The 26,864-nt window shown below is 39.0% G+C and overlaps 1 protein-coding gene across 1 annotated transcript in view; it reads right to left on the bottom strand.

Annotated features, from left to right (window-relative positions):
- The window catches only part of diaph2 (diaphanous-related formin 2), a 344,139-nt gene that overhangs the window by 297,386 nt on the left and 19,889 nt on the right, over positions 1–26,864 (bottom strand). The window contains 1 exon segment of the mRNA XM_051072493.1: positions 24,286–24,390. Within this exon segment, the coding sequence (XP_050928450.1) occupies positions 24,286–24,390 (105 nt within the window).

Raw genomic sequence — 26,864 nt, forward strand, 5'->3', positions numbered from 1 at the left:
CACGTCCCACTTGATGGTAATTATTTGGAAGGCAAGTACTCGGCAAATGTCATTATTTAGATTTGGGGGTTGATTTAGGAAGCCTGCTGCAAATTACCTTCATGGCCACAAAATTCTGCGTCACCGCATGTTTTTCAATTTAGCGGGGTATTTAATAATACTGATGTTGTAAATAAGCATACCCATAGTTTAGTTACTTTGAATGCTCTGCTGCTAATTAAGACCTGATGCTGGGCTGTTTAAGACATTTCTTGCACAAACCAGTTAACATATTTAAGAACCTCAATCATATTCTCTTCTTCTATTAAAGTTAAAAAAAGATCAGTGATTATTTTTTAAAATATACTAGAGATACTACTGGTGTATTTTTTATTTCAATCGTGGTAGAAAATACAGTCTTTTTTTCACAAGATTATTATCTTGGATAAAAAGAATCTGACATGCATTGCATGTATGGATAGCTGTTACATTCCTAATCCAATAGAAAAGACCTGTTGTAAACTGCTGAAAACTGGCATGAGAAAAACAAAGTCAGCTGAGGTACAAAAGGTAACACTGTTATAGCATTGCTGACATTTCAGCTGGTACTTTGGTTTTGAGGTACTCAAGTAAAATACATTATCTATTATTAAGAGTGTATCTTTTAATTTGCTGTTATATTGTTTCTGTCAATAAAGTTGATTCCACTGTCATATTGTTATTACTGCACTGATAAGAAGGGCCAACATCAAACTCTTCTCCCTCCCACTCTTCCTGTGTGGGCACCCAAAAAACAACACGTCTCCAAATTTTACACCTGCTGCTCCATGACATTAAATCACAGACATTACTGCCTCTAATGTAGCAGTTATCATCATCAGCATTTCAGAGGTTATTTTTATAAATGTCTATTACTAAATTGCACAATTTCTATAACAAATATTGTATTAACCCAAACATATAATTTTCAGTGATGTCATTTAACTAGTGCAAATGTTTGTACAGCCCTATTGTAAAAACAGGCAAATGCTACATGACTAAATAGTTACAAAATTGCAGCATATCTCTTGTGAATAAATCTGAAAATAACATTTCAAGTAAAACATATCATTTTGTTAACAAAACTTGCGACTGTTGAGACAAGGGTCACACTCTAAATGTTGTTAACCTATACAACTGCATACCATCTGGAACGTCATGCTGTCTACGTTGAGGGTGGCAGATGCTTCGTGCAGTGCGTACGGCACAGACCCTGGTTTTCTCCATCTGATCTGATTATAGTTTCTCCTTAATTCAAAGTATCAAAACCGTCTACCCTCACACTTTGCAGTGACTTGTGATGCTCAGTCTCTGCTTGTCATCACACCTTTACAATCTACAAACGAGCAGAAGAAGCAACACTTTTTGACTTCCTGAAATGTCCATGTTGGGTGATTAATCTTCTTGAACTCAACTAGTGCTGAAATTATTATGCTGCTCATCAATTAGTGATAATTCTGATAATGGTAACAATCCAAGATGTTAACACTATAAAATAATTTCTAGTCAAGCACATTTCAAATGTAAGGGCTTGCTTGTTTTCATTTCAGGTCACTGTAGACTGAATACTTCTTAATTTTTGGTCAATGAAAAAAGTAATTTAAGACATCACTTTAATGTTTACAATAAAATGATGAATGAGCAATGAGAAGACATACAGAAATAACCAGTCTTGTGTATTGTTCATGTGAGTGATTTCAGTCAAAGTCAATTATTCTTAAGTAATGGTGCTGCATCCTAATATGGCTGTTTAATAAATGGAAAGACAGTCTAACAGAATCACAGGAAGGGGGGACGTGAGGGGTGGTGGGTATGGGGGTAAGGATGAAGAGAAAAAAGCAGAAAAGGGTACAAAGCCCCTCAGGAATTGCAGCACACAGAGACCTCTATTTATAGAGGCGGGACTAGAGCAGAGTGACAGGCATCTACTCTATACCTTGAGTGCCACTGCGCTCACAGTAACAAAAACAAACACACCAAAACATATGCATATTGATACACTTCTGGAACCAATTTCTTTCTTCTCTTTCTCAAGATCATTCTTGCCTTTTTTCTTTCCCCATTTTATTTCTTCTCAAAAAGTCAAAAAAAGTCCTCTACAGCCAAGTACCACTTCTTTAAGCAGAATGAGAGAGCAAGACATTAAGGAGAGAGAGAGAGAAATACACATGTGAGCTTCCAGGGAGGGGGTGTCGGGGGCGGGGAGTGCCTGCCATATAATTTGACAAGCAAGACTCAATCTGTATCTGTTAACAAAAGCCTAGTGCTAGGTGGAAGCTGCTGACAGCAAATCAACAACATTGGATATACACTTGGAAATTGGATGGAAACAAACATATCTGTGCCTGTGCTGTAACTTATAAAAGCATTTATATGGAGCATCAATCTGTCCTGTGACATCTGTCACAACATCACAAGCCAGTGCGGTGCTATGTGGAGACAACTCTACTATTTGTACCTTTGCCTCCTGCTTAATGAATTCCTCCAGTAACTCACCAAACTTGAAAGTTAAAGCATGGCATTTGCACAACTTCAGCCACTAACCAGCAATTTGTGACTGCATTTTCAGCCATCTGAGGTATCAATTATGCCTCACAACAGTTTGATATTAGTCAGAGGTGCTATTTTTCAGCTGCAGATGCATTCATGAAAAATTCATCCAACCTAGTTTAGCAACAGTCAACTTGTGGCCAAAAGCAAAGAGGCAACAGCCTTTAGTCTTAATTGTATAATGTAAAACTGTGACTTTTAACATATTATTTTGATGTTATAGCCTCATGATTTCCAAGAATGACTGCCATAGTCACCTCACATGTTTAAACATCATTATATACTTATATAAATACTGTCTTCAGTAACACTTTTTCTTGGCCTAGAATTTCCGTAATGCCCATGTTACATATTCTATTCATTTTGAATCAGCATTCAAATCTCAACCATAATACAGACCAAAGATTCCCCGAAACCACAAATCCTATTGTTGCATAAGCTGTATATATCCATTCATTAATCATCATTTTTGATGCCGAGTCACTGTTGTACTTGCTGTCATTAACAAGCACAAAATCAAGGCAGGCAGACATGACGTCAAATACCACAAGGCAGTTTTTTTATTAATGAAGTGTATAATGTGACCCACAAAACAAAACTGAGCCATATCTATTAGAGAAAAACAAGGTAGAATTTGGCGAGGACACAGGCAGTGGGTACTTTCAATACTCACACAGTAGAGTTTATCGCTCTCCCTGGTACTAAAAAAGTCTGCTACTGAAGACACGATATGCTTAATTTTTTAAAAGGTATCTTTGGCTTATATGAAATTCAAATCAGCTCGTTTCTCATTATTCCCGTGGACTCAGGAATACCACAAGTGTTTTGGATAACATGCAAATACCTCTTAATGAAACTTAATGAAATATGCTTGATCATCACATAAGTCCCCCAAGCTTTAATCTACTCAGACTCTGAAGTTGATTATTATGTGGCCACTGGAATTACTGGTATGTCTGTTGTAGGACCTACGTTACTTTACACACACTGTCACGAAGGCAATGTGTGGTGATATACCAGTTAGAAGAGTATGCCAGTGAGGATGGAGTAAGTTAAGAGGCTTAGCACCACAGGCAGATCCACCTAGCTGGGCCCTGCTGGCTGCCCCAGGGCCCACCCCATGCCCTCATTATCCTCCTAACTCCCTCCACTCATCCTCCTCCAGCAGTGGGACTAATCCAGACTGAGGTGGTAGAACCTAAACCTAACAGAGGAGTTTCAACTTAGGATAGGCACCGGCACTGCACATTGTGGAATGGCAGCCACTGAGAAAACAAAACAGGAAACAATCAGTCTTTTAAGTGTGAAGACCTCCTCACTGGTTAACTGCAGTGGCTAGAAAACCCTCAAATTGTTACTTATCTTAGTAGCTGATTAAACCACAGAAAAACACAGTAAGACATGTACAGAACAGCTCTTGCTTGCAAATTTCTATCTTCAAACATTCCTATTCAATCACAATGCATTCTTATGCATTTCAATATGCAACAGCAGACTGATCACACAGCCATTACTGAGTTCTAACATATGCCAAAACTGGACCTCAGATACCATCAATAAATGAAGCCTGCCACATGAAATTGAATTTATTTTTGCTTTGATATTTTATTTTCACATTTATTAATGGAACATATAGAATGGCACAGGGGTGGATGTATGGTGAAGAGTGCAACAAATTATTATTTTGCATAGCTTGTGGTTCTTTAGTCCCATAATAGCCTGAAACTCTTCTGTGCTTTGGGGAACTTGTATGGTTTTTCATGTGAAAATTAAGCTTGAGGCTATTCCACAGTGTATCAATCAGTGTGACTGAGTTTTGAAGATGCATGAAACAAAGCAGTGGGCTGGGGGAGGGGGGTCAGCAGTTTTTCCCAAAGCATGGGGGTCAGCAGAAATGCAGTACAATTCTCCTCCCTTGCTGCCATGCATAAAGCTTCTGTCAACAGACCTGGACCATCTGTCTTGTTATTTATCACATACTTGTTTTCCATAACCCAAAACTCCATGTTATGTTTTCAGTGAAGAACTGCATTTATGAATAAGATAAAGGGACTACCAATAATTAACAGGCAGAGTTTAAAAAAACAATGCAGTAGAAAACTTTGGGAAGCATTCAGGATTTTAACACATTTGCTTTTTTTTTCTTAAGTAAAGAAATTTGTTGCTATTGTTTGTGTCAAAAAACTGTAAAAGTGTAAATGAAGAAGACATGTTAATTTGACTAACATAGAGAAAAGGTCATACATGTCAAACAAAAACAAACTCAGCTTTTCTAACATTTTACAGCCCGCAACAGCGGATACCTTCCACAGTCTTTGGTGTCTTTAGTTTACCATGTTGTACTACAAAGCCTGTCATGCTCACAGTAAACTATATAACAAAACATTTTGCACTTGCTTACAGTCACAGAAAATATATATTGTTTACTCTCTTTTCATTCTCTCATTCAAATTTGATTAATATCCATTTATAAGAAGAGATATTAGACTTAAGAATTTTTTTAAAAATTGCGTTTCTTAAAAGATTACTTTGTAAGGGTTGTAAGGGTTTTTTGTTTGAAAACTACAATCTTTTCATTTGCATACTGAAGGTGACATCTTCATAAAACTGCAATCAAGACTGGTAGTCATGAGTAGATCAGTGAATGAAGAAAAAAGGAGACAGGGCAACAGCTAGCTCTCAGGCTTACATAAAACAACATGTCCAACTCAAAAGGAGACAGATACTTGGAACTGTCTGGGCCTAAAGGTAGGTGGATTGTGTGCAGAGAGATAACAGGCTTATTTAAATGCACGTGAAAGCCCCTCTCTCCACCCAAAAGTGTTCCAGAACTAGGCATAAAAAATGTTTGTGCCATGTCGAACTGTCAGGGACAAGTCAGAGTGATGGAGATGAAGGGAGCTAAAATGAAAGAGGAATTAAAGTGATTAAGCTAGTACACACAAAAGACTCATGCTAACCATGCATAGCGAATGGCTCTCACACCTAAAGTGAGGGCATCGTCTTTAATCAGAGGGTAATTTATTGACTCCCATTTACAAAGCCATAATACTAGTGATCAAGCCCTTCAAGCGTAAAATGCAATAAACTAGGGAAGTGTTTTGTGAACAAAGGCAAATAACAAGGCCCCACACATCATTATGTTCCCTTCATATCCCATTAGATTAGTTCCAAATGGGTTTTAGGTTAAGGAAGCCATGCTGTATACAGCCAGGGTCATGGATAAGAATGTCAAATTATCATTACATGTCCTCACTCTGCAGTACAAATACTCAGCACTCTGCCCTATTCCACTCTTACCCACCAGAGGCAAAATGGAATCAATGCACCCAATGTTTTAACAGGTCAATTAGAAATGGGCAGGAGAAAGTAACAATGGTCAAAATTTGCAAATGCTATTTTACATACAGCAGTCCATTCATAACATCAGTAGTGTGGCTTGGATGCACTTTATATAGATCAATTTTGCCGCTGTCAACCATTATTGCAGCTATCAATCATCATTGATGTACCAGTTGTTATAAGAAGAGGACATCTAGTTGGGCTTAAGTAGAGAGATTTTCCATGAAATGGCGCACAGACATTCCTCTTAAACTGAAACAGAAAATACTCTATCAGTAGATGGCAAGCTAGCTATGTTTTTCCCCCATACTATTTTCACTAGTTATTTCTCTCTCAACAGAGGTACAGATACTTGTCCATCAGGGAGAACAAAGCTTTGTAATTGGCTGCTTCCCCACTTGACCCCCAGATAGCACAATGTTAATAACAAACTGATGAGAATTTCATTAGGGCTCCAAATAAAAACAATCTCTCCTCGATAAGAGGCGAGTACATTATAATTAAACTGATGCCTCTCCGTTTTCATTAGGCCGTGGAGCCTTAAAACCTGGAAGACTGAACCACTGAGATGGATGCAATTAAGCATGATTGTTTTACTACACATTTGAGTCTAAAGTATAAAACAGGGGTGCCAAGTTAATACAATAGGTCTTCATGCAGCAGGAAGAGTCGAAAACTGGCAGGCAACAGAGGCACATTGTGGCACAGAAGGCAGGTTTACGCTGTAGTCTGAGGGAATTGGTCGAGTCAGGATTAGTTACACTGCTGACTACTGAAAGGGAGGGACAGGCTGGAGAGAGTAATAAGACATTTTGCTTCTTCTCATTTTGAACTCTCTTCCCATCACTTTCCTGCATACTACTCTCTTTCTCTCCTTTTTCATTTCTTCATTTCTACCCCATCCTACTCTCAACCTTCCACCTTTCTCTCCATCTATCTCTCTCTAACTGTCTTCCTTTTTAGGCTTGTTCAGAATGAATGTAACATGCCTCATTGGATTTACAGAATTTGGAGATGGCCTGCTTCGAGCCCAGCAGAAAGGGGAAACAAAGAGAAGAGAGACAGAGATTTCTGTGTACTTTCTGCTCTGCACTTGTTGTGGCAGGGGAGGGAACGGCTTGCTTCTTAGCTGTCAGCGATGCCCTGGCAAAGTCTTGTCTGTCCACAAAGCTACTCAGACCAAGACCAAAGTGCGAGAGTATGACTCAAATACCCCCTCTCTTCCTATCACAGCACCACTGCAGCACCACACAAAAAGCCAAACCAGCAAACCAAACACAGATGCATGCAGATACACAAGCACCACTCAAAAACAGACGAACACGAACACACAAGCATAAAATCAAAGCTTTGGATCTAGAATAATATGAATGGGACCGCTCAATATCACCAGTGAATCTGAATCCTGAATTGTATTGCTAACAGATGAATATAAAAGTACACAATACACTCAGAAAACCTTACTTTTTCAGACAAGGTAACTGGTAGAAAGACTGAGCCTTCACTCTGTTAAACTGGAACATAATCTGAAATAAACTCAAACATGTACTTTAGATCCAGTCCATACATTTGTGCAATGACACAAGGGCAACATTAAGACTGGGCTTTATGTCCACAAAATGCCCTGTTTGCAACTAGCATGCAGCACTATTCTGGGTCATTCCTGCTTCTTATTTGCTAGCATTTTACATACAAGTAACTATGATGGGAGGAAATGGCTGCCATACTTAAACCATCAGCTGAACATATGGATGGATGAAGCTGCTGTGGTTTGACCTCAGGGAGAGGGGGAGCAAGCGGGTCACACTAATGTGGACCAATAATCTCTCCCAGAGTCATTAGGATGATCAATGCCATTCTAATGAGATAACATCTGGAACAAAGGACCCTAATAGCAGACAGCTGCTGGGCAAAGTGAGCTAATTAAGAGAACATTCAGCAATGCTAACTAATGCTGCAGCTACTGTGCCCAGGTTTTGGACCCCACCCTGTTAACATCCAAAATACAACATGTTGAATATTTCATACTTCCTCTAATAACTAATCATGACACTGTAGTATCAGCGGTAAAGCATGTGAGAGAGAGGGGGAGGGAGAGAGACAGAAATACCACAACATCTCAGCTTGACATGAATGCTTATTGAGCGGCACTAAATTGGTCAATTATGGAGAAAATCTGTTTTGAGGTAACCTTTCAGCTTATTAAATAAGCTATAAATCAATCTTTAGGGCAGAATGAGTGGCTGGCTTTTAATGACTTGGCATGTCTAATCCCTCACTTTTTCTCTTTCCTTCTCTCTCAGGGTAGGTTTAGGTATATGCACATGGGAACATACTACATGCTTATTAAGGTAGGTTGAGTATATGATTGAGTGTAAAAATCATTGTTTAGTTCTGTAGAGTTCACCAAAACTTCCAAGTATGCAACTTGAAGTTACAAAGCAGTGATTCAAGTGGCTGAATGTAAGTGGTTCTATTAGAGGAAAAATTGTAGGAAAAAGCGAACAAAAAGGTCCACCTCAAAACACTGGCTAAGCACAGAAGCAGGATCCAATTAGTCCAATGCTTAGAAAAGAAAATAATGGAGAGCAGCATCAAAGGGAAACTTCGTAATAGTGTCTGTAAAAGTGTCTGTACAAGTCTTTGGTGATCACGAATAAATATAATTACTATGAACAAAAGAAAACTGTGTGGTCTAACATGAGTTTAAAAGACACTCCATTGTTACACTGTGAAGCATTAATTACATATAGTAAAATAAAAGGCAAAGGATTAAAAACCTTTCAGAAATTTCAATCGGCATAGGCCCTGTATCTAACGCATGTCCCCCCTTATTTACAACACACTGTCTTTCTTGTGCCAGTCTTGAAAAATATATATTTTTTAAATTTGTTTGTTTTTGTTTTGGAGTTTTTTTTCCCTTAGAATGACATTTAAACTAACATACAGATAATTAAATGTGCAGAAAATCATGCTGTGAGATGTCTAATGTCATTCTATAAACATATTTAATGTGACATCACCTAATGGGAAGATATTCATCGTCTTTTGAGCTTTTTTCTGTGGTGTCACTACTTACTCTTACAGCTTTCAATGGATAACTGAAGGGCTTTATAAGATATTAAATGGAAATACAGAGTGGGATATTACCTTTGGAATAGCAAAAACTTTATTAAAAACAATTCAAATAAATACAATTATCATTCAAATATCATTTCTAAAGCCTTCAATGATGTAAATCATTAGCCTAACCCTTGCAATTGGCCCTTAAGAAAGCATGACCAAGGAAACACAGTGTGCCTGGTATTTCTGGTGTTTTATTTAGGATCCCTTTTCATTCAAAGACTGCATGAGGCATATTCAACCAATTACCCAAAATGTTATCCACTAAATACCAAAAAAAATGCTTCATTGCTCTGATTCCTTTAAGTCTAATTCATATGAATACTCATGCTGTGTATGGAGGAGGTACTGTATAGTAACACCAGAAAACTACATTAGTATGGGTGGTTAGGGAAATAGGAAGAAATACCATCAGGTTTGAGTGCAGTCGACACTGCAACAGCACTATTCCTCAGAGAACACGACAACGGCGGTGAAAAAGCTTCCAACTAACAGTAATTGGTTTTAAAATAATAGAATTCATTACAGTTATGGTGCTTGTTCAGAAATGCAAACAGGGGAAGAAAAAACATTCACTAGAGACTTGGGCTGAACTGCTTCACTAAAAACCATGGGGAGATGAAAGGCATAATTCAAATGACAATTTTAGAACCCTTAGTTCATTTATATCAGAAGCTCAGAAGATGTTGCCGGCATAATAACATCAAGATTTTTTTCTGTTCTTTTGTTCTACTTGCAGGGCTTGGAAGGAACTTTTTTCCCTCTCAATTTCATTCTTTTGTGGTAGCAAATTCCTCCTCCTCACACAGAGACATGTGAGGTGACACACAAACAATCTAGCAAACAACACCCGTCGGCAGCAGAGACAGCCAACTGAAAGCTAACATGGGAAATCTTGACAGGAAAGAAGAAAAACACCTCACACATGACACTGAATTTGCTGCTTGTCTTATTAAATGACTGTGTAATTATACACATCAGGGGTCTGCATTGTAAGGTCCTGTGTTTTTATCACATCCAGTAGCAGACTATGTTTGATTCGAGGCCAGCATCTCAGATGTGAAGAAGACATTCTCCCAGTCGGCATTAAAAAGATCATCTCTCAAGACCACTCAGGACATAAAGAGGCAGGTCAGCCATCTCAACCTGATTGGATGTCACCTCACATGCTGGGTCTATAGCCAACATCAAGGACATCACCATTTGGAACACTATACATCTGCCATCAAATCAGCCTCAGGCCAATATCTAGTAATTGGCCCCATTCTAAAGAAGTGCTTGATACGTTTTGACCACCAATTGATGGAGCCAAAAGCTTCTCCGGCATAAGTGAAAATATCAGCAGGGATGAAATTTTTTTTGTTTCTGTACCTGAAGAAAAACAGGACCACCATATGGCTGTGCATTAAAAATTGATGTGGTATGTTAGTGAGGGCACCTGAGCTGAATGACAAGGTGGAAGAAGTCAAAATAGTGAGGCACCAGCATGTGTGGGGGAGCAAAGATGCGGCCTTTCCGCCACTGTCATCGATGTCTATGCTGGGAAATAAACTTGGCCATAAATGAAAGTCATACCCAACTGAGACCATGTTTTCAGCAGAACTCATGTGGCCAAGAATCTATGCCATGTCAAGAGCCCAGGGTGTCAATAAGGAAATATGGCTTGCATGGAGAGGTGGGGTCAGAAAAAAGATAGAGGTTTGATGTTCATATCTCTGAGGGGAAGAAACTGTGATGGAATACACAAAAAGAGTGAGACAGTGATGTGGTGTCAGTCAACAGGCATAATGTATAAGAGGGATATACAGAGAGAACCACAGGGAAAGACAGTGATATCAATGGTCTGGTTCTGTAAGCATAACTGATGTGTTGTTGGTAGGGGACGACATCTGTTCATCAGTGTGGGGCCAATCTAATAAATAATTCAGTTGTGATTGCATAAAAGAGCTGCTCATACAACAGGTCTTGTTGATAGCAGGTAAGGTAACACATGATTCCTCACAGGCCTTGATTATGCCAAGTGTTGAAAGAAAAAGGAGTAGGCCCAGCAGAGGTTGGCTGTCTTCCACCATGTCAAAGGAAGTCCCACTTTTGAATTTGTACACAGGAAAAATAATCATGATGAGTCTGTTCTTTATACTTTTTCCCCCCTCTCTGTCTAACAGTAGGAGGGTTCAAGTATTGATCAGAAAGGACAAACCAATTTGAATGCTGTGAAGTTATTTCATACTTATTCTCCCCTTTAAAGATCAGACATCTTACAAATGGCATTAGTGGCACACATAGTGGTGTGTTACGTGGGCTGAGAGAAACCCATTGGGTCAATTCCGTAGCAACAATGTGGCTTTTCAGCCCTTGTGCACTGCAGCAACTGGCCAATTCAGTGGGCACCCACTGCCACCAAGTGCTGGCCTTCAGTACTACAATACTGGCTGGAGAACTGCAGCTGTTGCCGCCTCTGTCTGAGTAGAGGCAGACAATGACCATGCATGACCAGCAACTGCGCTTACGGCAATGAGAATGATATACTCTGAGCAAGCCAAATAAAACTGTAATCCAATGCCATCAGCATTGTTGTGAAACATCCCTAAAGACCTATTCAATACTATTCTTTAATACATAGCTTCAAACATTGGCAGTGTACAATGGAAAGAGAAAGAGACCATGTAATTTGCAAAAGGCTGCGACCAGTTTGGCGATTAAAGACCTTCCTAGCCAGCATGCATGAAGATGAGGGAGTGCCAACTCAGTAAGGATAAAACCTTCATTTGTCTGGTACAGCTACCCTATGCTTTAGCAACCAAGCTTTAAGTCATAGCAGCCTGAGTCTTTACATCTGGCACATGGCTAGTTTATTTCTACTCATTCATTCATTTTTTCATTCATTCATTCACTACGGAGGAAGGGCCAGCCACATGCTGCCAGTAAACAGCTGAACAGTGATACAGCTTGAAGGCTGCCATTTTAAAACTATGGCCCATCTCTCCTGAGCACCCTTAGAACAGAAACTGCAAGCCAGACAATAACACAGCTAAGTGATCTGGCCTTGATCATGTCACCAATCATTACAGCAGAGAGCTGTCTGGGGAATCAGGGGGGAACCTGGCTGTTGATGAGGCGATTATGTGGCTTTACTCTTGTGCGTCCAAGTATGACAGCGCTATGAAAGCATTGTAGCTGATAGGCAGAGACTATACCTTGTTAGCACTCTGTTGTGCTGAGTGGACTAGTTGGGTGAGCAGTAAGGCACTCCCACAGGGCCCAGTGGGCTTACTGCAAGAGTAGGGGAGGATTATAAACTGGCCATCAATGTGACTCTCTCCAAACATGACAACTACAACAACTTTGGTTTCCACTTATGTTGATCATGGGTCCCTGTCAACAGCTGCCTCTTTTTGTCCTTCCTGTCCTTAAACCATGCATTGGGCTGTGGCTCAGGATGTAGAGCAGGACATCCACTAACCAAAAGGTTACTGGTTTGATCCCAGCTACTCCAGTTTGCATGAGAAAGTGTCTCTGGGCAAACTGCGGAACCCCAAGTTGTGCCTGATGGCTGTGCCATCAGTATGAACATGTGTGTGAATGGGTGAATATGGCACGTAGTATAAAAGGCTTTGAGTGGTCAATAAGACTATAAAAGCACTACATAAGTGCAGTCCATTTACCATTGCGTCAGTTGTGAAACAGAGATATTACAAATCAGCGAGGTCTATGCACATGCTGTTGTGGAACATAGCCCATACTGGAATGAAAGTCCACATATTGTCGGTGTGAAGTCTGAATTTGGATAAACTAGAAATGCACAAGAGGAGAGAGTCTGGCAAGGTTATGAGCAGAAGTGCATTATCACATCACCCACTGCAAGCATTCTCCATGCAAATCTTGACATACTCAGACGGAGTCCACATTTCACAGAGATCATATCTAGAAAAAGCAGACAACTCCATCAACCAAGGCAAATAACTTACTAAATATACACAGATGTAGAGAAGGATATCAAAAAGCTAAAGAAGCAAATAAAGAAATCGGGAGTGACTGGAGGAGCAGGCATCCATAAAACATGGGGATACACCGAATTTCACAGCTGTGTGAACAGTTAAAGCAGATGCGATGGGATGTGATGGTGGATGCATACAGAGAGGCGGGTTGTAAAAATATGCTATAAAGTTTATGGAGCCTAATGCGGCCCTTCAGGAGCCTCCTGCCGAGCTGAGCATGCCGACAGTGCCGTTGAGTGTGTGACAGAGCTGTGGGGGAGAGATGTACAACTGAGAGCATAGCTAGTATTCACAAGCTCCATCACTGGTGTGGGGATGTGCATACAGTACATAAAATTCACAGATATGCAATCAACAGAACTAAGAGTCCTATTTTTTCCTCCCTCTCAGAAATACTCTATCATACTCTATCTCTCCTGCACAATATCTAAATCCAAGCTGTAATATCAAAGTCTATTGGAACTGCATGGAGAAAAACAGCACTACTTACCACACACACAGACATACAAGCATGTGCACACACCAACACACACAGAGACTATAAAGCACTGCCATAGCCACTGTTCAATCCAATATCAGCATACTGTGACCACTCCAGCCTTTCATGTTCCCTTCAAAATAACAAGATCCAGCTCTCCCCTTCTGATTGAAGGGGAATGATTGTTTCTGTCTTTGGAAAAATATATGTTGTTTAGGTATGAAGAGGATATGTGTGAAGAGAGAAGGTAGCAAGGAAGGAAAGATTGAAAACAAATAAACAGAAAAAGAAAAATGAAAAGACTAATGCTGATGGAAAAGTAACCTCTTTTTGTCATCCCCAGTGGGAGCTAGTATTGACCTAATCCTTCCCACACAGCCCACCCTCTGTCACAGCTAGCCTTTTGCCTCTTCCACAGCCCACAAAGGTCAATCCAACCATGAATGCCTGAAGACAAGCCATTTGGCAGAAACGAGCAACGTTAATTGATAAATCTCATGTCGATCGTGAAGTGACAAATTTGGCCCAAGCTACTACACTATTAACAAACTAATTAACTGAGTTGCATGAAGTGTATTCTTCATCAAAGTGAATGCAGTCACTCTGTTAAATTTCATGTATGCATAAATGGTCTTTGAGAGTAAGACTCTGACACAGCTTCTCCATGACAATGCAATTGTTCATTCCACATTGAAGCACTATTACTCAGATTCCATTGCTTTCCAAAATTCAGAGAGCTTGACAGAATCTTGAGAGGGAGGTGTAATAGTCGTATATAAATCTGTAGACAAATCACAATTTAATGGTTTTGAGTGAAATCCAGCATTGTAAATTTTTGTTTGTCATCATCCAGGCTGAGCTCTAGGCAACTCTGGTATAACTGATAGTCCTCACAATATGAACTGCTGCTCTGATGACAACGTACAAGATGAAAAAGAAATTCTTCAAAGTACCTAAAGTAGGTATATAGGTATAGGTGTCATACAGGTGACCAAAGGGAAAATTTTCTGGCACAAAGTGGCCTCAAAATAAATGGGAGAAAATTGGTAAAATACACAAAACTAAATAAGATAAAGTTAATAAATTCTTACTGCAAACACTACTACAACTTTCAATTAGAAATATTTCTAATCCTGTCAGTGCTGTGCATGCCCTGTTAGACAGTTTTCATCAGTTTTGCTTGTGACTGCTGTTGCTCTGCATATACAACTTAGGCAGAAATTGGTATAGGAACAGTCATAAAAGTTATGACATGTCATGTGCTGTCATAATTTCTGAAACTGTTCACACTGACAGAGGGTAATAAATAATTGTCCTCTTTAACGAATGCACAATTTTGACCTTTTTGGAAATTTATCACTTGACTCATATTGCTTTGCTATAATGCTAAGTTAAAACATTGACAATCTGATTGCTACACCTCTTTTTCAGCTGGTAATCACAATCAAGTATACTTGAAAACTTTACTCTCCACCTCTGTAGACTTTAGCAAGAACTACATCAACTGGGACAGAGGACAAGTCTCTGAAAGCTTTCCAAAAAACCTAAATTTAACATATATTGTCTCATACACATTTGAGTCTGATCAAAATCTTGTGTTTCCACAATCTCTAGAGAGGTGGTGAGAAAAATGTTATGGTACCCATCCCAATTTTTCACTACTACTGGAACTGCAGAGCAATATTTAGATGTGCAGGTGCCCATATTTTGGGAATTAGGTATTCTAACCAGCGAGAGCAAAGGTACTGTCCGACACACGGCCATGCTCCCCAACCTCCCAGTGAAGGACGGAAATTGGAAATAGAATTTCCAATTAAGGAAAAAGGCATTTGAGTAAATGAAGCAGCAAATATTGAATATCCATTAAATACAACAGTTGACTCCAGATTTGCAGATACGCTATTCAACAGTAGTTTGTCAAATAAATCCTTCCTCATCTCACTCCCAAACAACTTTTTATGTTCATCAGATGAACTCTAAAAGAAGCTTTCAGCCAATCAAAGAAACATCTTATTCAAACAGTCCTCTCCAGAGCATGTTTCCTTGATCTTAATTTAAGATAGAATCTATGGTGAACACTGGCTCAGGGCATGGGAGGCACACGCTATTGATTAATTTTTCATTGCCGTTCTTTTAAAGCACCAAGGACATGTGCCACATCAAATCTGCTCAACCCTCAGTGCCCAGTTTAATAGCTTGCTTGAAACAAAAAGTCTTTGCGAGGCACGTGGTTTTAAAAGGTAAAGAGGGGAATGAAGGAGGGAGGGTGCCTTGATTTCCTTTCAGGCTCACCATATTTCTTTTTCTTTTTTTAAAAGTCCTTCGTAACCACTCCTGGCACAGTGAACAAACACTTCATTAGAGTTAAAGAGGAGCCAGATGTCTGCATGTCCTCATATCCATGCAACTTTCTCTTTCTTACTCTCTCATTTCCTATTTGAACACATTGCAATTCCTCTGCCTTATCCATAACAACTCGTTTACTGGTTATCCCTCATTCTGTAAATCCTCACCACTTATAAAAAGACAAGACTAAGGGACCAACACAAAATCAACCAACCACGCAACAGAAACAGATGTGGATGGTCATTCATTATATTGAGAATATCAGTAGAAACCTTAGGTTAAATAAAGTTGGGTGACAAAAATTAAAAAGGAAAAATTTTGACAGTTATATTAATTCTTCAATCAAAGACACCACTACTGACTGTAGTTTCTTAATTTTGAGGACTTGCATTTCATGTTATTGTAAATTATATATAAACATTCTTGTAAAACTGTGGGTTTTTGACAGTAGTTCAGACAAAATAAGCAATGTGTGGATACCATTTATTGACTTCAAGTACTTTATTGAAACAAATATTGATAAATTTATGTGAGAAAAATAATTGGCAGCCAGAGAGCTACAATTGAATATAGATACACAGCAGCAAAAAGAAAAAACAATAAAAAAATACTGACACTCATTGCAAATGTTCAATTCATCTCAATCATGAAGACCTTATCTAAACCTATGCTTTTAAGACACACAAAACCTCTTTTAATTTAAAATACTGTCAAGTATATAGCCACACAGAGCACTTAGGTTAATTTAATTAAAATTAAATGGAAGCTACATTCCATGACATACAAATGCTAAATATCCTAATTCCATACCCCACGTTAATTCACAAAGACTATTTTCTGATTATTGCCACATCTCACATCTGAACTCTATATTGTCAAAAACTGTTTTAAATTAGGAGGCATCATCATCCACACAACTATACACAGAGGAAAAGAGTTCAATGTTAAAAACATGTCCTCAGCCACTTTAAAATTAAAAGACCAAGGCTTTATAATTCTGAGAAAGGCACTTTTTATAAATTAGATCAGCTACAGTGCAGCGAACACAGCTTCATCTGATCTTTTCGTTCTGGTTTGAGCTGCTTTTGGTCAAATCCACACACTGACAATTATACACAGAGATATACGTGTTTACACAACTGCACTAACCATCACCACCTGACATCTCAGAGCTGACCAGCATGTTAACATGGAAATAAGCAGTCATCTGTCCAGTCATACAGATACTGATCACTTCCCTGCGGTCTGGAGATTGCTGTTTTTCAACACATGGAGAACACACCCTTTCTCTTCCTCATGTGCATTTTCACTGCTGTAGTCTCAGCAGCATTCCTCTGAGCTGCAGAGCCTGTCAATGGTAGTGCAGAGAGACGGAAGTCTACTTTCACAGTGACGCTGCAGGAGTCATTGATGGATTGTTACAACGTGGCCCTTGATGTAAATCAGGCCAATCTTTACAGAGACTGATGCTATAAAGCTGTCGTAGAGGCCAACAGGCAGCTACAGCACAGTGTAAAAGAAGAGGTGTCTGGTCCATCTGGACTGTTTGGGTCTACCTGCAGGCATGCTGTTACCCAGGTATGTGTGCTGCTCATATTTCCCTCAATCTTGCTTAAGGGGGTGAAGAGAGCATATGAGACTTAGCAGTGTTGCACACTTACACGCTGGTCAGACTGGATTAGAGCCAATTCACACAGTCCTCTATTCTCACCTCATTCTTTACTGGGAGAGGGGAAGGTGCCAGAGAGATTTCATGCCTGAGACAGAGGAGTTACAGTTACGTGTTCCCTATAGACAATCCTAAACAACACTCTCCTTCCAGCGAATCTGAGAGCGCTCTATCCCACCGACGCACGCTGACAGCGTGAAAATGGGAATCTGCCAGCAAAGCAGGGAGCTAACTGTAGCCCACGATCGGCTAACCAGGCTAAATGCTTTCCCTTTTTTCTTCATCTTTCACTGGAGCCTTTAAGAATGACAGCTCATAGCTTTCACTATGATAGCTGTATCCGTAGGTTACTGCTGCAGGATTGACATAGAGGTTACAAAGATCAGATCAAATGCTTCAGTATACTCTTGAGTTGGAAGAAACTTCTTGATAACCAGGGTCCCTGGCATCTGTTAACATGGTTTGTAGAAATTGTCAAAGTAGGCCTCCACATCTGTGGTGAGTGGTCAGGACACAAGCTGGGATAATTCTGTCATATTCCATTTACTGAACACAATGTGGCCATTGCTGCTGATCGAGAGCTACTCCATCCACGTCCATACAGGCCAAGCCAAAAACCCTCTCTTCCCACAGAAATAACCGAGCACAAAAGAATCATTTGACAAAGAAGGAGAAAATGCAATCGATACAAAACGTCTCTGTAAAATGCTTCAAAGACTGAGGTTTGTCTGAGAGCATGGGCAGAGCAGAAGCCAGGTCACAGTGTGCTGCTTTACCTTGTCTGTGTTCCTGTTAAGCTTTACAGTCCTCTTAATCCTCACGAAGCTTTCAAAAGGCTATGAAATACCATTTAAAGTGATAATTCAACACTTGCTAAACCAATAATAGAGAATTTCTTCTTCTTTTGCTATAAGCACCTAAAGTAAATAAACAATTCTTAAAAAGGCAACAGGATGCCACTTTATGGAATCTTGAGATAGAAAATAAGCAATTGGTATTTTACAGTGTGGAGAAATTAAAAAGTCTTGCCAATACATTGACATCATTATGAAATTTGTTAATAATATTATCTGGGTCTTTTGTAAACTAGGTGGTGGTAAAGAGAAACAACAAGAAAAAAAATCATTTGTAAGAAAACAGTCTGGGCTTAATCTCTTTCGAGAAGTGAGTTGTTGACTGCAAATTCAAATATATAGTCATGAAAAATTCCAGTAAATTAATATAGGCCAATATATCTGTTCAAGGCAGAACAAATGTACTTGATATCTTTCCTGCTGTTTACTAGGTTCAGTCTGTGCGCACACAAATGTGTGTGCTCAAAGCCTTATCAAGTGATATATATTCTCAGTATCAGTTGTGTCTCACAGACAGACTGAGCACAATTGAAACTTTAGATGCATCAAGTTCTGATTAGATTGTAGATTATGAGTATTTGTGTAAAAGCAATCCCTCTTTGTTTGTATTACAATATTCAAATGCTAATAGGTGTTACACTGAAATCTATTTCAAAAGAAACAGCAAAAACCAACAAAGGGCCTCCCAGTTCATTTTCAGGCTGTATAATTTCAAAATCCTTCATTTGAAAGTGCTGCCATTTACATGCAGGAATTGTGCTGGCAATTTATAGCCTGTCCAAATTACAAACCATTAGCAATATCAGGGCTGAAAATAAAAATCCAAGCCATAAAAAAAGCCTCACTTGCACAGTTTGGAACATGCTCCTCAGCATCATTCCAAAAGAAGTGTGTGTGTGTGTGTGTGTGTGTGTGTGTGTGTTTAGGGGGTTAAATGAAGACAGATACATAGAAGGAACAAGATTCAGAAGCCAAATAAATAATGGGCTACTTACCGCAACTTTGCTCCCAGTTATCTGCATGCAGCGATCAGCGGAGAAGGTTAATGTGCAAAAAGACACAAACAGCACAATCATTAGTAGGCCGGAGAATCCTCTCCATTACACGTTGAGGCATTAGCGTAACTTGTGTGACATCACAAACATCCTTCACACAATTATAGCACACACTATACAACAAAACGTTTTTAAAAGCCAACAAGAACCTTTGTAATTATTGGTACAAACTGAAGATAGTGTCTGTGTTTGGCAGCTGCAATTTTACGATTTTAAAATTCTTAATAAGACAGGTGTATGAAATGGATAAATGAAAACATCAAGACAAAAAACTCACAAAGCATGTACATGGCAAAAGGAATTATCAATACTTGGCAACAACAACTGTGGAAGTGCTGAATCAACATGTTTACACATGCCGATACCCACACAAGGGATTTATTAGATGATTAACAAGGCAAAATATGATTGTCCTTGTGACTGACTGGTATAGATTCACAGATTCTTCCCCCAAATGGAACAGTGGCTAGTGTGGACAGAGAGGCTGCAGAGGGTTTCCCTGGGCTGAAATCAATCAGCTGCCATTAACGCTGGGCTTCAGGTGTCAAATTTGTGTGGCAGAGCTACCTTGAGTCCGTGCAGTCAGCACGATTCTTGGAGTTTAACCTTGTTATCTGTCAATAGTGGCAGGTAGCAGGAGTGTTTTTTATTACAGCAACTGCGGGGCTTGTTTCACAGTAGGAGGGTGTCTGTCAGCAGAGTAAATGTATTCTAATCTGTGGCTGAGCTTCTCTTTCTCTGCTACATGTTTCCAAGAAAATGCATTTTGACTGCAGGAAGTTACAGGACACACTGAGCTCCTTGCCTTTAACCACCTCCCCCCACCCCCCGTCTCTTTTAATCTCCCTTTCTATTTCTTTTATTGTCACTCTCAACCTCTGCAAGTCTGTGGCCATTTGATGCTCGATTCCCCCTCTCCATCCCTCTACCAAGAGTTTACGATAACCATAAAGTCTGTTTTACGCATGACACCACCTGATCACGCACATACTACTTTTTTAATCATACTGTGCGTGAGTGAGTGTGAATGCAGTATGTTAGTGTCTAACACTAGGGAATATTTTATCTGAACACTATTGGTTGACACTGAGAAATGAGTCACACTGAAATAACTCAGAATTTAGATATTTTCCACAGATCTTGATGCCTACAACACCTATATTTGCTAATTTTTAAATCTTATTTTAGAGCAGTTTGACCAAAATAACAGACATTATCTTGAGGGTGCTCAGACAGACAGGGGGGAGCTTGAGGGGAACAACACAGTTTCACTTTTGAATACAATGTAACACCTTGTTCTCACTAAAATTACATAACAGAACTCCATAACAGAACTAATAAGTGTTGAGGTATATCTACCTAGTGAGATCTGTTATTGAGAATCTCTCATACTACAGTACTAATTAACTAAAGATAAATCACTGTGTACAGTAATGTATTTTCACTTTTTTTATGATGGAAAAATATACTGACTTAATTGCATGAACACTTAACAGTGTAATAATAAAGGACAGAGAAGAGAACAAGGTGACACATTGATGGCAACAGCAAATAAACCATGATTTCAATAAAACTGGACACTTATTTCAATAAACCCTGGACAAGTCCCCTTACAAGACCATGCAATCACCCTTCCTCCTTCATCTGAAACACAGCACGTTTGATGAAATGAACCAAGAAAATATTCACTGTTTGTAGACAAAGTAGATCTCTGAGAAATAAGTAATTTTATTAGTGTAAAAGGAATTTTGGCAGTTTTAATGAGGTTGGCACACATTAATAGAAAGAAGAAAGAACAAGAAATGGGGTGAAAGAAAAAGGCAACTATTCATGCAAAGCTGATGGTCAAGGACGTCCACAGACATTCCTGCAAAAGCAGAGCTAGATACCATTGAAACACAGCTTATATTCAAATGAACAGGGTCAATGTAGAATTTTCCCTTGAAAAGGACATTCCATTTTGTGTTGGGGGTAATTTGCTAGACTCCTGCTGAGGCACCTTGGTGGAGTATGGGAGTGTTCTCAATTTTGCCTGGTGATAGAGTAGTAGAGAGGTGGCAATTCACGAGGGAGGGAAAATAAGCGTTGACTTTCATTTGAAAGACATTTTTACAACAGTAAATAAAGTAATAATCACCCTTTTCTCATATTAGCTATCATTTGAAGCCAGAAAGCTTTATAGAAATACTGTACTGTAGCCTTGGTGGTATATCAACATATATGAATGTTGAAAATACATACAAAAGAGTTTCACATAGTGAAGGAAAACTCAAGCACGAAAAGATAATATATCTTAAAATTTTCCCTTTTTTGCAGTGGAAAAATAAGGTTACTTTTTGTAGGGCACCAAAGCACATGTTCAATTGAGTGGATCTGCAGAGCCAGACAAGAAAAATGGGGCACAATACTAGGAGGATGTTTCTTGTTATAACTATTTACTGATTTAAACTTCTAGCTCCAAAGCATTTTAAGCCTTCAATAGCTGTAGGTCAACAAAGAAAAGAGGGTTGTCTGTGACGAAATGCACAGATTTGAGTACTAATGTGGGCGTGGGGGAGCTGGTGACATCCATGAATGTCCCACTTGCATTTTCGTGGCTGCAATAAAATGTAAGTTTAAAACGTGCTGCTCCTGTAAGAGTAATATCAAAAATCACTATCTTGTAAATGGTGTTCTATTGGGTATTGGTATTTACAAAAACAAAAACAGACAGGAAATTGAGCTGAAGTGCTTCCAAAGCCCCAAAACTGCAATCTTAGAAATAGACTGAGTCACATTAACAGTGAAGGCACCACAGCAAAACAGAGACACCCCAGAATGTCGAAAATGCATCACTCCTACATTCGTCACCATTTACATTTTCAATGCAACATATTCTCATTTAGTCCACACTGCATTCTCATCAGCAACCACAAGCAACATTAGCCCCAGACCATGCTAACCCTGCAAGAGAAATATACTTTTAGTGGTAGGATTTTTTTAACACATGGGCTCACACATGCATAATGAAAAATTGGACTGTTTTTCAAAACACAGCAGTTACTTAGAAACATTAAAGCAAGCATGAAATCTGCCTTACAAAGACTGACTAGGGTATCTAAATTTTAAACCAACATAATACTTCTGTGGGATTTGCTGACAACTTTATGCTGATTCTGAGCTATACATGAGCTTCTGTAGTTATGATGATTCCCCTAATGTTAAGAAGTTACTGAAACTTAAATCACAGTAAGATACTACAGAACACGGGATCACTATGAGTCAGTGGACAGGCGGGAATGCCCTTGTGTCAAAGTTACTCTGATTTTTATAAACAGATTTCTGTCTTTCCATCTATCAGGAGCTAAAAAGGACCACAGAATATCAATTTCATTTAAAACAGTAGTCAGTTTTCAAAATATATTCTATTAGTTATAGTGTTGTTAAAGCTAGTAAGCAAAGCAATTGAAAATGGTTCATGAAGCATCATCTAATACAATTTAGGGCAGGCTGTTTATTTTTATACCTGAAGTAAAATATATTTTAAGTTGCTGTAGTTTATTTTTGTTGCAATCTCCTGATATACTCTTAGACAGTGTCTTACATAGACACAGTTACACCAATAGTTGTGCACAGTGTCTCTCACTGCAAAGCAGATAAGGTAGCAGTGTCACATTATTTATCAGAGATACACACCTATGTCCGTAAAAACTCAAGCTAATGTTTTATCAGTATGTGACAATGTGTGGATGTACAAGTGTTCAAGTACAGCTGTATGTGCACTTGCATGAATCTGTGTAACCACAGATACATCACTGACATTCAACCATCCCCCTCCTTCAGTCCTATTAAATGTGATAGCAGGGTGCTGACAGACATCACATTTTGTCCTCTGTCCTTTGACTACACAGATTACTTTATTCATTTGAATAAAATATCAGTGCTCACAAAGCATAATGGGCCCTGTGAGGAATTCAATCATCTCGGATAATCATCATTATCAATAATGCCAGTTAATTACCATAACAATGAGGAAGGTAATAAATGATGATGTCAAGAGAGCGCTACCAGGTTCGGGAAGCAATGGGGACAGAAATCACTTTTTCCTTCTATGCTGATGTGAATTTCACCTCACAAGGTTGGTCATAACTTCAAAAGAGGATAAAAGAATTCATCATATGCTCATGGATTACTGTCAAAACTCTGTACTTTTTATTGCTGTTTTTTCAATTAAAGTGATTAAGTATCAAGTTCCAGATTATTCTACAAAAATGGGCAACATAAGCATAACTCGAGTTATTAAAAATCTAAATATAAAACAACTGACAGAAAACAGTCCAACAAAATTGTTCTGATTACTCAGAGCACATAACTAAAATCTCTTGTGTTCAACTCTGTATTTTGTGGCTGTGCTCCTTACAGTTATACTGCTGACTGAACTTTACTTATACCCAAATGACAAAGCAAGGCACCGCCACCAATGGGTAAAAACACTCACATGCAAGTATACAACTGGACAACCAATAATTTTCATGCAAACTTGACTGTACAAGCGCTGACCATCCACCTAGAACTGAGTGAGAAAGTGACGACAATTTATATCCAGTAGATTGTGGCACAAGAAGGAAAACAATGAAGGAAATATATCAAAAAATTGCAATCAAGGATGTGGGACTCAAGCATGAGGAGTGGAGAGCAAGACAATGATAGAAGTGAGAGTGCACAAGAAAGGATGACAAAGCAAGCCATAAAGCAGTGGATCAAGTTAAACTAATTCTGGAGAGCCGGATGAAGTGTCATGGTACTTCAGCCCACCCTCTACAATTAACCGTACACTTCAGTTTATAGTGATACAGATTATTCTCTCACTTACAGATTTAGCAGTGGCTGAGATGTACTGGACCACCATCTCACGTTTGGTGCTCAAGTCCTTTCCACGTAGAGGGGCTTTGCGTTCCTCATTCAGGTTCATGTCCTCCTACATACACAAAGAGAGAAATTTAATGTTGCAGGGCAGTATAGGTAGAAATTTTAATGGTAGACAATATTAGTAAATTGTTGAATAAAATTAATCGAGATATACTCAGAATATAAATTAAGATTATTTCCTGTGTAACAGTTATGCTTTATTACACAGTTAACAACAGGGTGCATCAAAGATATGAGTGCAGATGAAAATATTAACCAGTCAAAAACCTTTAACACTTAGCACATACTGCATCTATGCTGGTGACCAAACACTAAAATAGAATGATAGAAGGTATCAAAATAACTTTAAAAACCTCAGACATTAAATCATGTTATTTACAGTGCAATGGTTTTACTAGCAAGAACAAATATTTACAACAACAAACAACAAACATTTATACTATAACCGTTTTGCATCAGATCCTGTCCTTCAGTCCAGTTAAATAAATTTCTTTTGCATATATCTTTCTTTGTCAAAGCCACAAGGTACAGCAACAGGAAATAATGACAGTAATAATTAGTCCTTGAAATGAAGGCAGCAAGGCTACAGCAATATAAACTGTGCAACCAAAGTCCGAACAAGAGAACAAAATGAAACAACACTGCTTCTATTGAGGCCATGCAATCACATCAGATAGGCTGGATAGGCAGTATCTGTGTGTTATTGGGAGTATTATCTTTGTGCTACTTTAATTCTGCATCACAAAAGACGTCTTTCATGTGAGAGACATCAGGGGATGGAGCGAAGGCCGGACAGAGCACTAAAAGCTTGGGAATGACATGATGATTAGAATGGAGGGGGATGTTTATCAGAAGCACTCTCTCACAAAGAGATGGCTAGAATGAACTGAGAGAAAAAACATCCTCCTCAGGGTTTTAGGATGGTGAACCTTAAGCTGTGGAGCCATGCTGCCCTCTGCTGGAAGTCCTCTGAAAATCATTTGTCCTCTGGTTTGGGTGATCTGATTTGGCAGTGATTGCCCTCTGTCTGACTATGTCACTTCTAGGTAATAACACTGTATTACATAACAGTTTGAATATCTGACCACAAGTAATCTAATTCAAACTGATTGTGCTTCATTTGTCAATGAAGCATGGGCAGGAATCCCATCCAGGGGCACCATGACCTAAATTCCTCCAACTACATTTCCTCTAGTAAATACCCTCAGAGCTAAAAAAAAAAAAAAAAAAAAAAAAAAAAACCATTAACATCCTTTTTGTGGAACAGGCAGGGAAAAAAATGCGGCTAAAACTTTTACAATTGGCAGGTTTTTCACCCAAGGAAACCAGCAGGTTTTTTAATTAATCTTTGAACCCTGCTAATTTATCTGCTTAATTGGCATTCAATAAACGAGGCAAAATGTGGCAGGGTGAGTATGTTGTAGGAGGGGTAGCAGTAGTGGGCCTGTGGGACGCTTGTCAAGGGGGCAAACTGAAGGAATGAGCCCTCCATGTTTAGTCTCCAAAATGATTAATGCTGTTTTATTAATTATTCCCTCACAGGCTTCATAAAAAAGAGTCCCTGGATATCTTCAACTGTGCTGCTAGTGTAACTGAAATGATGAGATCTGAGCTTTTATCAACGACAGTGGAATTTGCAAGACATGTTGTTCTGGCAAGCTCTGCTAAGAATTTTCCAATGTGAATCAGTCTCCAATAGTCATGCTTATGCCAAAAATATTTTCATTCTGAAACACCTGGAAAATCAAGCATCAAGGACAGGAGTTTTGGGAACACTGTCTATGCCGATGGACTGCTGTATGCACAGCACAGCCCATAAGTGGTAAGACAGTGACACATTATGTTCACTCTTTTGGCTCTATACTCCAGCACATTGGATTTAAAATTAAACAATGGCTGAGGTTAATGAGCTGACTTACAGCTTTAAATGGTGTTTGACGGTGTCCACATCCCCACTGACTGAGCAGACTTGTAGTCAGACCCTTGTTTTGTATATTTTTGGACCAATGCAGCAGAACACTGATCCTAAACACAGCAACAGTAACCAAGGAGTTTTTAAAAGCCAAACAGTGTAATGTTCTTGACTGGCCAAGTCAACCACCTCAATCCAACAGAGCAGGTGTTTCACTCACTAAAGACCAGCCCTAAAAACAAGCAATAAGTGAAGATGGCGGCATTACAGACTTGCCGGTGCATCACCAGGGAAGGTACTGAGCATCTGCTGAAGTCTATGGATCACTGGTTTCAGGCAGTCATTATCTAGAAAGGATTTTCTACCAAATATTAAATATGTTGACTTCATTTAAGCTTTTGATTAGACCCTTACATTGCATTCACCCAAATTTAAGGGACACTGCATGAAAAGTACAATTATTCCTACATGGGTCATCAGATATTGAAATAAGCATCCTCAAATTAAAACTGGAATTGAGCACTTAAATATTATAGTAATTATTTCATTCAGTAAGCCTCAGAGAGTTCAGATACACAGCAAAAAAAATGTAACTGTTGAAAATTCCTGGA

The sequence above is a fragment of the Lates calcarifer genome, linkage group LG8 (assembly GCF_001640805.2).
Source record: "Lates calcarifer isolate ASB-BC8 linkage group LG8, TLL_Latcal_v3, whole genome shotgun sequence".
Taxonomy (NCBI): Eukaryota; Metazoa; Chordata; class Actinopteri; family Centropomidae; genus Lates; species Lates calcarifer.